We start from the raw sequence: 14618 nt of genomic DNA on the forward strand, positions 1-14618 counted from the left end.
GGCGGCAGCCGCGGCTGGACCACCTGGACAACCCGACAACGCCATCGAACATTCGGATTACAGAGCCAAACTTGCCCAAATTAGACAGATTTACCATCAGGAGCTGGAGAAATACGAACAGGTTCGTAAATGGTCATTCTCTTATCTTCCATACATCGCAGACTGTTACTGGAATTTCAGGTATTCTTTTTCCTGTGCTCGTCGTTAAATTCTGGAAAAAGTAAAGTGTTTCCGAATGCTCGATGTAATCGAATATAAGGGGTCACTGTGTAGTTTTTCCGCGGGATTTTTTTCTACCTTCGGGCTAAGCGATAAGAGGCCAGTTTAAGGGTAGCGGCGGAGTACGAGACTCGTCTCTGTTCGACGATTTGCGTGCTAATGAACCGACTCACTCGTGTTAAGTAAAATCTCGCGTGTCGGCCAGGTTAACGGCTGTATCACGAACTGCGGATCTCTATAATGTCAGGAAATTCCCTACAGGCTATTGTGTTTCGCGCTCGAAATTCGACGAACTTGTAAAACTTTACCACCAGCCTGTCCTAATACTTTTGTAAAACGTTCCACCTTTCTGATAATCCGTTAACGCTCGATTCCCTTGCGAGATCGATTAGACCGTTCGAAGATCCTTAAAATCGCCTGCACGAATATTCAATCATCGCGTATATCAACCGGAATATCGATTTGATTTTTCATGCAAGCTATTTCGTATCCGGTTTCCAGTTTCGTTATTTCTGTCGCGAAAATTCAACGTTATTTGCTAGCACCGTGCCACGGAACGTTCGTTGTAACGCATTCAATTCCAGCTCATTAATATGCGCGCGATTGAAACGAAAAGCATCGGTGGCGTGCAACGCGCATGATCTCTCTCCCACTCGCCACCACTCACTTATCAACGATAAAAGCATAATTCTTTTTAACGCCTCTCGTGTTTTCTCTCCCTTTTGCATACTTTGCAAATAACCGTGGCCCGTCATTCGTACTGGCTCGGCTCGTGTATTCGCGCGTACATAAATACCAAATAACTCGTGCTCGAGTTCAGCGTGAAAGAGAGAGAGAGAGAGAATAAGATAGACAGAGAGTGAGAGAGAGTGGGGGGTGAGAGCGTGCTTTAATTGCCACACCCGTTTCGACCCCATATTTCACCGTGTGTCAGCGGTCTTGATGTCTCCCCGCAGTAAATACGCACACCCTTGCTTTGAGGTCCACCGGCCTGTATATGGACGCGTGTGGAATTCTTTGTAGACGCAACAATATGGACGCGGTTCGTGTCGAGATGTATGCGCTCGCGTGCACACACGCCGCTGCAACTCCAGTTACCGGGGGTAGTTGACGCTCTATCGATAAGCCTGGTCATCAACAAGTTTAAACCCCATCCTGCTTTTTCCCTTCTTCTAAGAGTCGAACGTTATCGAGTTCGATGGTGGTTTCGTTTTACTTCCGTTTTTCGTCTTTCTTCCAGCGTTTAGCTTTAACCACACAGCCGATCTTTTATCTCTTTGTCCGACGTTAAATTCGGTTTTCGTTCCTCTTTCAGATTCGCTGCAAAATAAAATCCACTTGTGGCAGAAATTCTCTCTTTTTTTACGCCGCTCTATTCGTATCGCGTGCAAGCTCGCGATTGTTATTTAAAGGAACAACGTATACCCTTGTTCCGAACGGTATTCGGATAGCCGTGCAGTTTGGTGAGCTCGGATAATACAATGTATCGAGTTCTGCCGTAGAATATATTGCCGCGATTAAAAGTAACGTTATTACCGGTTGATATCGTCGTGGCCAAAAGTTTTATCATAACCGAAATTTACTATTCAAACTCGCCGCCCGAGTCACTGCATTAGGGTGAACGTCTGCCTGACTATGCAAAATGGCGTGACAAGTACGAGAATAGAACCGCATCGAGTTTTACGAGATCGCGTGATCACGGCCAACAAATACCGTCTGGCATGAATCTTACTGGTGCATGCCCTCCTTTGTTTTGCCCGATTCTTCCTACAGATTTTAACCTTTTCTCTGCGAGCTTTCTGCGCGTTAAACCATCGTCTTTTCTTCGGTGAACAAAATTTACGCAAAGTCGTACACACTTTTTTTTCCTAATATTTCGTAAAGTTCAATCCATTTTGTTTTTCCGTTTCTTCTTCCTCTTTCCTTTTTTTGTTTCCTTCTTCTCGTCTTGTCTCGTTATCATAATTCAGGATAAATGGGGATTGCGGCAATCCGTTCATGAAAATTGCCGCGAACTTTGCTAAATTCGATTACGTAAGAAAGGAAGGCTATCGTATATTGCGGTAACCGCACAACAACCGCGGCAGACGTAACCACGATCAGGTATATTTAGCAGCATGCAGGTTGGAATTTCGATAACGCTCGCGAGCCAAAACCCTCACTATATCCGCTATATCCGCGAAATATTACACGCATATTAATAGAGGGAACTGCAGTAAAATTAGAGCCATCATGAGAAATTTCATTTTCCACGGAGACGAATTAACGGTCGTCATCGGGACACTTGTTGGCTTTGCCGTTTCAGGAGATGAATATCGACGTTTCGCGATTCCCTAACCTTCCTCAAACTATCTAGCACGTCTTGATTGATACGGTACGGTTGTACAAGAATCCACGACCTCGTTCCTCCCTTCGTCTTCGTGCGTTACCTCGTCTTTTATAAGCCATCTATAGTACTACCTACTTGCGGCGCAAGTTTTCATTATCATTTCTAACTATATCTTTTGCGTGCGGTATTTGTCCTTAGCGAACGACAAATATTTCGCTCGAAAGAGAAACTGGTATTTGCCTCGCAATTGCCCTTTGTTTGATAAAGCGCTGCAACAACACCTGACGGTTCATTGGTCAATTTAGAAATACTCGCTCAATTACTTAAGAAAACATTACTTTTTGGTTCGTCGTTCCGATAATTTGAAAATCGAAGGAAACACAAATACGCGGAGAAGAGCATAATTCTCAGTGGGTTTTCCATCCAATCCACCTACTCGAGATCGTCCCAAACCCCTCGTCCTAGGTGAACAGCGAGGCAGGAACGAAGCTGATCCACCCCACCAAGTCGGTGGTACGCTCGTGCAAAGAGAGAGAAGAGCAGAAAGGAATAGAAGAGAACGAAGAGAAACGGGGGTGGATGGAAGAAAGACGAGGAGAGTACCAGGGTATGGCTGCAGAGTGGAATCCATTTCGAAATTGCGAGCCACCCTGTCCGACTTCTCCCCTGCCAACCTCTTCCTTCTAACGCCTTCCCTCAGGAAAATCCACCCTCCTCCGGTACCCTTCGCCCCCCCTCGCTCGCTCCCTTTACCTCTTTCCTTTTCCTACCACCTTACCTTCTCCCTTTCTTTCCACCAGGCGCCCGTGTCCTTTCTTCGCTCCCTCCCGAAGGTAGCGTGCTCGTCTCGAATACTGATATCGAGCAAAGTCCTTTTTCCCTTAAACCGAGCAGCCACCAGGAATAATGCATTATACGTACGCGCCTTTCTTCTCGCTTTTTTTTTTTTTACTCTCGATCCTCGCCCCTTCTCTCTCATTTTTCGGTCTTCCGTCCTGCTTCTCCCGAGGCTTTCCTCCGCTTCTCTTTGCGATTTCGTCCTTACCTCGAAACGTCAGCGATCTTCCAAGCCGACTTTTCACGTTGAGACGACCTTTCTTTCCGCTTTTCCTGTATCCAAAGAAAACTCGTGAAGTCCTTTAGACGATACATAGCGTGCCTCTTCTTACCTGAATCGAGCGTTTGCCCTCGATTTTTATCCATTTTAGGTTTTGAAGCGCGGAAACACGGTCCTTGAGTGTTCGTTAATAACGAGGTGATTTTTTCATTTTGTCCCAGGCGTGTAACGAGTTCACAACCCACGTAATGAATCTACTGAGGGAACAAAGTCGTACCAGGCCAATCACGCCGAAGGAGATCGAGAGGATGGTTCAGATTATTCACAAGAAGTTCTCCAGCATTCAAATGCAGCTTAAACAGTCTACCTGCGAGGCGGTGATGATTCTGAGGAGTCGATTCCTCGACGCAAGGCGAGTGTTCGTTCCATAAACGTTGTTCATTTATTTTTATTACGTTAAAATCTCCGTCACGGTTTTCACCGACGTGGTTTTCACCGATGAATTGATTAAACGCATCGACACTGTCTTAATTCTTCGTCCTGCAACAACGAGCGAGATTCGTGATAAGAAATTTGAGTCAAAAACAATAAGCACGAGCCTGAATCGTGGTACTTGAGCCGGGACAAACGTAAACAACTCGAGTCAGACTCCTGGTTCGATTGTCCTCGATATTTTGTTACTTTATCTACGCGTAATTCCTTGTTACGTTCACACGTTTAGGTTATAATCCCCTGAAAGAATTAAACAACCCTTATACCTATCATGACAGTAAAAAGAAAATCTAATATTGACGATAGTGAGAATATAGTAAGAAGTATGTTACTATTGCGAATAGTGATTCGATAGATTCTCATAATAACGAATGCCAACGATATTGTGTTTCCTATTATGTTTCATTATTTCGAAAAATATCACACAGTTGAAGATTACTAATTTTCTACGAGTTTTCTCAAAATATTGTTAATTTGAACCACGTATTAATTTACAAATTAATTTACAATTTAATTTATATTATCCACTATCAAATAATAAATCATTTTTCTTCACCAATGAATCGATCGTAATTACTTACCGGACATCTTGAAAGTATACGTGTTTATTATTTCACAATTCCTTTCGTTACACCGAAATGTACATGTTAGAAAACGCGTAAATTTTGCTCCAGTTCTAACACACGACTAAACAGCTAAATGGCTCGACGTGTGATCGACCTTCTTGTTTATTGTGGCCTGACCAATCGGCAGTTAGCCTGTAGGACAAGAGGTTATCGGCAACAGTTTTGAACGACATATATTCTCTGTGAATTATATACATCATCAATAACGTATAACGATAGGCGATTTAGTAGCAGATAGGCACGTTCGAAAGAAGAAATAGGAATAGAAAGAAATATTTCTATAAAGGAATGTAAAATACAAATATTCATCTGTCAGTAGATTTTCTGAAGATAAAGACACAGATTTTGAGGTGATTAAGATTGAATTAAGTTTGAATTAAACGTAATCGCTTATAGCCTGATCAAGGTCTCCTACCGTCGAACGTTGTCGGTCACTGATATTGTCAAACAAAACCATCGTTGATTAAAATCATATGGATTAGGACCGATGTTGTGTAGTAGTGTACAGTAAATGAAAGGCGAGTGTTATCCGTTGTGAAAAGGAAATCGATTGTTACATTACAGGCGTAAGAGACGGAATTTCAGCAAACAAGCGTCGGAAATTCTAAACGAATACTTTTATTCGCACCTCAGTAATCCGTATCCGAGCGAAGAAGCGAAAGAAGAGCTCGCACGAAAGTGTGGAATCACCGTGAGTCAGGTAAAGTAAATCAAAATATTTCTTGTAACTTGGACTCGTTGCTATCGCGTAACGGTAATTCGTGTGTGTGTCAATAACTATTTTAAAATAATGGAAGTTACTGAAACAACTGATATTCCCGATCGAATATTTTTTAACATCGGCCGAAGATTTACTAAATACGATAACGGATTAATTTAAGGCATTTTTTAAATAATACGATCGCTAAGCAACCTTGATACAGTTGTTCGTCGTATTTGTAGGTTTCCAATTGGTTTGGCAACAAGAGGATACGCTACAAGAAAAACATAGGTAAAGCACAGGAGGAGGCGAACTTGTACGCAGCCAAAAAGGCAGCTGGTAAGTTCCGTCCTTCGCAAATGAGCGACGGGTGTTCCTTGAAGAGTTCGTTTCGATAGCTTGCTCGTATTAAGGATATCGATAAAAATGAGCAATAAATTATAATATGAAAGTTAAACGGTTGAAAAATACGATTCTTTTTAGTAGCCGCAGTTGATACCGACGGAGTGTTGCTGAGAAAACGACAACTGCGCGAGAGCAAACTCCTTTTACGTACTCGGATAGATTATTATTTAGTGAAATTTCCACTCAACACCGGTAACACTACTTCGCATCATCTTCTTTTCATCGTCGCGATCATTTTTATATCAAACTCGATATTGGCGTAGAGGAAAAGTTTACATGGCATAGCGGTTTCTCATCATCGTAAATTATCGTGAGATTCAGTTACTCGTTACCCTGGCTCTGTCACCGTTGTCGTTCCGGCTGACTAATAAATCTTTTAGGAGGAAACAAAATTATCGACTGGGGTTCGTAGCCTTTTTCTTTTTTTCTTTTCGCTATATAAAAAGATACGCTCAACTTGGAGCTGTATAACCATCTTAAATTATGCAACTGTCTTAACGTATCTCTCGCAAACACGACACGACACGATTTTCTTCGATAACGACACGTCATCTCGGTTCATTCGGATTTACTTTTTCGCATTCTCCATGAAATTAGAATAAAAATTCCGAGGGTGTTTCTTCTGGAAATTCTTCGCATTCGCACAACTTGCTGGTCGCGATTACGCGTACTTTTCTTAACAACCGAGACGTTTCTTTATTTTAGAGGGCAAGGCGAGATATTTTTAACTTACCAATTATACGGAGAAAGAGGGAACGAAAGATGAGAAGAGCGTAGGAGAATACACGAGTGCAGGAGGACGATGAGATGCCGGCATTCTCGCGTTTCTTTCCACACCCTCCATGCATTTGTCTTTCCTCAGCCACGCTCCTGGTAAACGGGCCGCAGTCTTCTCGTAATTAAAGAAACGGAATTCCAGCGATACTGGCGCCAGCACTGCGCAACCCAGTACTTCGTCTCGGATAGCGGAAATGTTTTCGCGTTTCGAAGGAAAAATTACCGCTGTTACATTCTGAAGTAACCAAGCTAATTTCCAAGTTATTCCGTTGTCGTTCAAATATTCCTATCGATACTTTACATGTAGTTCTCGATAATAGAAAATTCGTTGAAATTTCGCTTTCATCCGATAATTCGTTCATTCGATGCGGAATCGCCGAAAGACGATTTCACGATACGTATGTCGATTGAATTAATCGGTGGCGTCTGTAACTAGTCCTATTGGGAATTATATATGTATCGTGTTAAAAAGTCAATGAAATTCGAGGGAAAGATGAGCATCGACGACGCCACCGATTACACGAGATACAAAATTAGAAACGAGCTCACGTCTTTTTTTTGCGATAAACGAAGATGTTAATCAGTGAGGCGGAAGAACTTAAAAGACGCACCCTCGAATTTTGTATGCACCGCGATTGTTTCTACAGCAGCTTTTGCAGGAGCGTCGCCGTACAGTATGGGTGGTGCCAGTCAAGGCACCCCGACGCCGATGATGTCTCCGGCGCCACCCGGCGGGCCACAAGACATGGCCGGATACGGGATGGGCATAAACGGTAGCGACTACGGCTCGCAGCCGTACAACGACGGCTCCATGGGCTACGATCCTATGCACCAGGTAACCGTCAGAACTTCTCTTTCTAAGTAAATTCATTTCTACCTCGTAGTCAGCAATCATTGCCTCGCTTTCATCAATGCCCTCTTGTATTCTTTGAGCATGTTAGATAAGTCTTGATAACGCTTAACCCCGATGTCGAGGGATCTTCCGCGTGGTTCGAATGAATGGAAAGAGACGGCAAAGTGGTTCTTTTCGTATCGTTTCCGTTTCGTTTCGTTTTTTTTTTCATCTTCAACGAGTAATCATCGTATTTGGATGTAATAACGTTGGAACACTGCTCTCGATTTCCATCCATTTTCAAGCCATAGCATTGTGCTTCTATTATAAACGCATGCGCATCTCACCGCATATTCACACATATTGTGAGAAAGGACGTTTGGATGGGGAAGAGAACGAGGGAACGAAAGAAAGAGCAAGGAGGCGGAAGGAAAATGCAGCGAATGTGGTATTGGTGATGGTGAAAGAAAATTTGAGCTCGTGCTTATATACAGGGTGATTCAGTTTCAAGCAAATCAAAAACATAAAAAATAGTGTAAACGTTAAATATATACACACCATAAGTGTAATTACAGGCTGGTGATTTCTATTATCGATCGAACACTCTGTATGGAGTTGAGCGCGCGTGAATGCCGTGTTATGATAGCTTGTAAAGAACGGCGCGTGCGTCTGTAGGTGCAAGTAGGTGCGTGTTGTTAGAATATATAGGACTGGATTGGATATGCTGTTGCTGGCCCATAAATATGGTCTTAGAGGAAGCCGATAGTGGTGGCAGGAGCGGAAGGTTGGAGGAGAAAGAGTATCAGGGAGTGCACACGGAGCCAGCAGCAGCCAGTAGCATAAGGGTTGCTTAGTATGCATTGGAGTTGCTAAGTCACTTTTTAGGTAGGGCTGCTCCCTCACATATTAATAGACTTGGTAGGTGCGCGGCCCTGCTTCTAACGAGCTGCCTCTATTCGACCGATGAAACGCAACGGGACTGTATCTTCCGAGATCCAAAATTCCTCTGTATCTGGCACGTAAGCGAACGGCAGTGCCATGATTTCCCTAAATCTCGTTTGTTGTTTCTCCTTTTATTAGGTTTTCAGTGACAGCCTTTAGAAGGACAATAGTGAAAAAAATAAAGTCGCGTCAAAGGACAAAAGGATCGATGTTTGAAATTGTAACTATGCGTTAGCAATTTCTGTCCTTATGGTTTCCCCTTGTATTCGCGTTGTTTCAAAACAAACGAACAAAATGTATCGTACAGCTTGCGTCCGGTTCTTCGAATCCAGTAAATCTTTCTGACATGCAATTTCGACGGTGTCACGTGATAAAGAGTGACGTTGAATTAAATTCATGCACATATACAAACGCGCGAGCCGGTTGCTCGACTAGCTGGGAAATTTGTAGATATTCTCAATTGCTAGATTAAATATCCCCCTTGTCGATACGCCAGCCGTTTGTCTGTGCGTACTTCGTTACAAATGTTGCACTGCGTCATCGTTGACTCGCTTCAAAATACGTTCTGATGCCGGACGTTCGAATCTGTATCGAATGAAAAGTGCATCTTTATTCTATGCTTTGTTCTATTACCTATGTCGAGAATACTTGCAATACCTCGTTTATTCACGCTGCTCTTAAAACATTCTCCTCTATCGATTTACATATATACATATGATATTTTATATTATTGTATATATAAATCGAAAAGGGAGAATCGAAAAAGCAAAAGGAATCGTTTGGTTAACGTGTATCGTCTTTAAAGCGATCCGCACTGAGAGCTATTCCGCTCTTACGTTATCTTCTCCGTTCGTATTTTTCTCATTACCGTTGCATTTCCAGAAATTCGAATCGACCAGGAAAACCGGAGAAGTTCGCAGGAAAATTAATTTCGCGGTTCATCCGGTTCGGCCATGGCTCCAGTCCCAGGGGCGAGAACCCGCTCGAAATGAAGCGACTAAAATGCATGCTTTCTCCTAGCTGCCGCGTTTTCAAATCACCTCTGCTTCTCGTTTCGTTTTCTACCTTCGTCTGGTTCGGCTACGTCTGAACTTGCCTATTCTTCACTTCTTTCTCGTTACCGCGAACGTCCAAGAATTTTCTCGAGTCGAACGCTCGTGCTTCTTCTGTCTCGCTTTGAATTCTCCACCAACTCAATATCCATCCAAATCAACTTTGAATTTTCTTTTTTCCCCCCTACGTGTTATATCTACCCAAAGAGTTTAGAGTACGGAATAAACGTGCTTCGAATTGCGCTTTCACCGGCAATTGGCACTAAAAAAAAAGACCTCGTAGCAATGATAAAAACGCCCTTGCTGCTGCAACTGGCACTAACGTTTCCATAATCGCATACATAACAAAAAGGCAATTGCTTGCACACGATTATATGTATAATGTATAAGCACCAAGACTATTTTTTACACATCGTGTCGGATCTGTCTAACATAACGCCCGTTTCGCCGATCTATAATCCGTTTTCCCGTTGCTACACTTTTGTCTGTGGTTTCATTTGATCTTTTTTATAACCCCGATTTTTAATCGCTGTTGGTTGGTACCCCGAATCTAACAAAACGAAGCAAAGAACTGTGTTTGTTGCAACAAGAAATTGGGGTGCGGAGTGTCTAACGTGTGTTCGCACGATTTCCAACTGTATTTTCTTGGCTCAACGACAAAAAACGAACAAATCTTCAAGATCACGAGCTTGATACATCTCTGTCTTTTTTTTTCTTTTTTTTTTTTCTTTGTAATTTTTCAAGTAATATCGACTGTCGGATAATCGCACCTGCTTTTCGTACGCTTGTCGGGAAGATATCTACTGATAACGGATAATTTTAAACGTAGACTTGCTAAATATAATTTACGCTACACCTATAGCGTGTCGGAGAACTCTTGAATGAAATCTAAAGTTTCTCAGTAGATACCAACTTACTTCTCTCGATATTCGGACTCGTTTCACGATTTTTCCTATATAGAAAGTACGTAACTTGGAACGTACGTAACTCGATTTATTAATTGGGCGATTCGTTCGTAATTTCGCGATCACATATCGTACGATATATATCCGCGGTGTATTTACGTGGGATAGCGAAGGGGGAAATTTCATTTCAACGAGATATGGCGCGAGTTTGTATCTCGAGAGAAGGTAAGGCGACCCGGAAAGGGGGATCGATTGGCAAAAATGCACTGACGGCCGCGCGCTTTCAAGCGCATTGTTACAAGCACAGTTCGCACGGTCTTGCACCTGTAATAATATCGTTACGATTGATCAGTCGTCTGTTCCTTGGTCTCTTCTACTCTCCATCACCTAACGATTTGGCTGATACACGAATTTCGTCGACGAACCGTCCATCTTCGCGGAACGCGATTCGCGATCCACTAGAACCAGAGTTCCGTTTATGCGATTCTGCTACAGTCCTGCGAGAAATATGTTTCTCTATTCGATTTCACCGGTGAATTTCGTTGCTCCGAGGAAGATGTACGGTTCGGTGGACTGCTAGGGTGGTCGGCTGTTTGCTCTCGAACACAAGCTGAATCCAAATTCGTCCCGTTTAAATTCACTTAGATCTTTTTTTCTTTCTCTCTTGATGCAGATGAAACGAAATTCATAGAAGGCGACAGAGAGTGAGAGAGACATCGAATCAGACTTCACGCAAAAAGAGTACGCAATTAGAGAGCGAAAGAAAAAAAAAATTGAGAGAGCAAGTAAGAAGCATCGCGGAAAGAAAGGAAAAGACGAGAATCGCGCGACCTGGCTAAAGTAAACGAGAGATTAAAAGAAAAAAAAGCCAGACGGCTGGTGCGTGTCCACTGATCTCAGCCTTATGTGCTTTCTGTTGTGTTCACAGTGACGCGCCGTGCCAACGAAAAATCCAATTGCGATCGTAGATTCGTCATCGAGCTCGACGTGTGCTGGCTTTACGCGAACGCGTGAATCCGCTTGCGTTTCACGAGAGATTGGAGGAATGCGTGAAGTATGTCTGAGAGAGATTCGCGAACGATGTTCGAGATTAGAAATCGACGAGCCGTTCAGGATGTATCATCCTTCGTTGCAACAAGCACAGGTCTCTTTCCCTCGAACGGTCGAAACGACGAGTTTCGAAAAGAGACAGACGAAATTTCGAACAAACTGATTCGCATAGAATCGAGACATCGACTCGTAGATAGTGCAATATACTCATAATTACTATATAAATACATTTATACGCGTTCTTTTTTTCTTTTTTTTCTTTTTTTTTTTTTTGTTGATATTATTCTTGGCGCTTGATTTTTCGAGCCTTTCTCACGTATCGTGTCGTTTTTTGTCGCCTCGCTCGAAGCCGGGAACTGACGATTAACGAATCAACTGGAAATGAGATATTTTTAAAGCGACGAATTTTTATCGAACTTTGTTCGTTCGTTGTTCTGCCTGAGACGTTTTCGCAGCGACGTTCTCGCCTTCGAGCTCGTTTCTAGATTTAGACTTTGCCGAATGTGCAATAAAACTTCTGTAGCAGGCCTTCTTTGAGCGAGAAAAGCACGAGGTAGCTCGTTTTTAGGTAGGTTACCGAATTGGTGGCAGCGAGTAGTAAATTAATCCGAGCAATCGTATCGGTGGAACACGGTCGATCAAAGAACGAACGTTTCGTCGCGCCTTTTACTTTTTATTTCGCTAACGGTTCGCTGTATTTGACCGATAACGATGGTTCCGAAGGGATTAACGAATCGATGTTTGAAACTAGGCAGCTTACGATATCGCAGAAATACGGGGAAGTAGTAGACTGCAAGCATATCGTAAACGCGTATCGTCACGTTACTTTCGAAACAAATCGTCCCCTAGCAGTTTTTCGTACGCGATCAACCACGCCTGTTCGTTGCGCATAATAGCACGAGATCAGGCGAACGAGTACGACGATCTCTGTCCGTGCTACAGCTACTTATAGACTATCTGTGCTATGCAGATACATCCTCGAAGAACGCACCATGCGGTTTCTTGTCGCTCTCGTATGGCTTTCGATACTTAATCTTACAATTAGAATATCTTCTACAGAGTTTCGCATCGCACTGCAATGTATTCGTTACATATACACATTCACGTTTAAGAATACACGACACACATACGCTGACTTACAAAGTGATATAGAAAGAATTACGCAGATCAGAGAATTCTTTACGGATGGATAATTCCTCGAGAGACATCTTCGTGGCATGCATGGCTGCATGTAGAATTACAGTTTATACGTTTATACTGGTCTTACACAGTAGTACGTGTGTGCGTTTATCATTACTTCTACATATTCTATTATTATTTTTTTGTTGTTGTTTTTTCTTTTTTTTTTTTGTTTTTGCGGGACGATTGGCTGGGGTTTTCTGGGTGAATAGATAAAAGGCGAAAGGAGATGAGAGAGCGTGAAAGAGGGCGGATGTCAAAGATTTCATATTTAGTTCATTTGCAGAGTTATACATTTTTCGCGTAGATAGTAGAATAGGCGCCGGTTTGTTGCATTGGCAAATTAGAGTGAAAGGATTTCCTAGTTTTGCTGTTTGTTCCTTTGTTCTGCAATTATCATCTCGATCATTAGAATCTTTCGTGTTATGTAGCAAATCCTTTCGTGCTCGTAACGGGAGTCGAACGTATTCTTTTTATGAAAAAAAAAAAGAAAAATAAATAAATAAATAAGGAAAGAAAAGAGAAAAGACAGTTGTTAAAAAAAAAAAGAAAAGAAAAAAGAAGGACGTTGCGAAGCAAGAAGGTAAATCGATATCCTGATACGAGCAGCCAATTCAAATAGCCCGCGCTTTCGTAAAATTCCATATAATTTGTATATCATGGTTATTCGAGAAACGTCTGTCTGTGCTGACAAAAAAATGCGTAAAGTTGTGAAACGAAGGCGATGCTTAGTGACCAATGACACGCAATTTTGTCGCCACCTGCAGGGAATAAAGACAGAGAGCTAAAAATCAATTGAAAAAAAAATCGAAAAAAAATGACGCAGGGAAAAGCACTGACTGGAGGGCCCGGTGCGGCCGGATGGATGCAACAACGCGAGGCGGTGCCGGAATTTCCGCCACTCCACGATTCAGCGGACTCTGATTCCGACCGAGAAAATGAAAAACGACCGCGCGTCTAAAATTACTTTTGGGATGAACGACCTAGCATGGTAACGAAACTAATAAAACAAAATACATGCAAAAAAACGCAGCAACAAAATTGAGAGAGAAAAAAGAGAAAAAAGCATAGAGTAGAGTGTATGTCAGAGAAAGAGGGGAAAAAAAAAGAGCAGACGTACCGCTACCGGACAACCAGGAACCACGTCGTCACCCACTACCGACACGCACACGCTCTCGTCGGCACACAGCCACATACACCAACATACGTATACACATTTGCGATAACGCGCACCTCCGAGCCACACACAAGGAAATAATGTTCGTTGGTGTTCCTACGATTAATAATAACATTAGTTTCCGATTTTGAAACATTTTTCTCTTTTTCCGTCAAGAGAGAAGGCCAAACGCACCGAAGGATGCGACGATATTAATAAGTCTATCGCGAATTAATCCGTAGTACACTTTTAGCAATTTCTCGAGATAAATACGACCATGAGAGAATGTTAGTTATTCGATGATTCGCGCATCGAACAGGAACGATTTCATACGCGCGTTCGCAACTTCTTTGCTTCTGCCCTTCGATCTTGATACCTTAATCTTGCCTTATCGAGTGACTGTGCACGGGCATCCACGTCACCTATTTACAGAGGATTTAAAGAGCGAAACGTGTGAGAGGAATTAAAAGAGAAAAGGCGGGTAGAAAGAAAGAAAGAAAGAAAGAGAGAGAGCGAGCGAGAGAGAGAGAGAGAAAGAGAGAGAGAGAGAGAGTGCGAGAGTATGAGAGAGTGGAAAGGACGGCGAACGATAAGAATCCGTAGGGCAATGTGCTCTTAAGAAACGTAGGTTCGCTTCTATTAAGACAATACGGTAGCGTACAGGCGCCTAGCTAAGGAGAGAGAGGGAGAGAGCGTATACAATCAACCAATTGTTTTATTTTTTACGTATGCTACATACACGCATACGTAGATGGACGTAGCTTGTACAGATATTTTTATTCTTATTATCGTCCCTATCCCGATACCCTACGATTGATCGGACGATTTGATTTTAAATATTTAACTTTGTCTTTGTAATCATTTTTACCCTCATGTTATGTATATCCCCCCCCCCCC

At 42.6% G+C, this 14618-nt stretch overlaps 1 protein-coding gene across 7 annotated transcripts in view; it reads left to right on the forward strand.

Moving 5' to 3' along the window:
- The window catches only part of LOC100746347 (homeobox protein extradenticle), a 42275-nt gene that overhangs the window by 24787 nt on the left and 2870 nt on the right, over positions 1 to 14618 (forward strand). The window contains exons 4-9 of one of the 7 annotated variants that reach the window (XM_024368805.2): positions 1 to 121; positions 3827 to 4017; positions 5288 to 5423; positions 5666 to 5762; positions 7253 to 7440; positions 13392 to 14332. The exon at positions 1 to 121 is cut by the window's left edge and continues 1 nt beyond it. In XM_024368805.2, coding sequence (XP_024224573.1) covers positions 1 to 121; positions 3827 to 4017; positions 5288 to 5423; positions 5666 to 5762; positions 7253 to 7440; positions 13392 to 13526 — 868 coding nt within the window. In that variant the 3' untranslated portion in view covers positions 13527 to 14332. Of the gene's footprint in view, positions 122 to 3826; positions 4018 to 5287; positions 5424 to 5665; positions 5763 to 7252; positions 7441 to 11009; positions 11201 to 11264; positions 11645 to 13332; positions 14333 to 14618 lie in introns of those variants that run through there. The other 6 variants (XM_024368806.2, XM_024368807.2, XM_024368809.2 and 3 more) reach the window with 6 other exon arrangements.

This window comes from Bombus impatiens, unplaced genomic scaffold (assembly GCF_000188095.3).
Source record: "Bombus impatiens unplaced genomic scaffold, BIMP_2.2 scf_0478, whole genome shotgun sequence".
In the NCBI taxonomy this organism is placed as follows: Eukaryota; Metazoa; Arthropoda; class Insecta; order Hymenoptera; family Apidae; genus Bombus; species Bombus impatiens.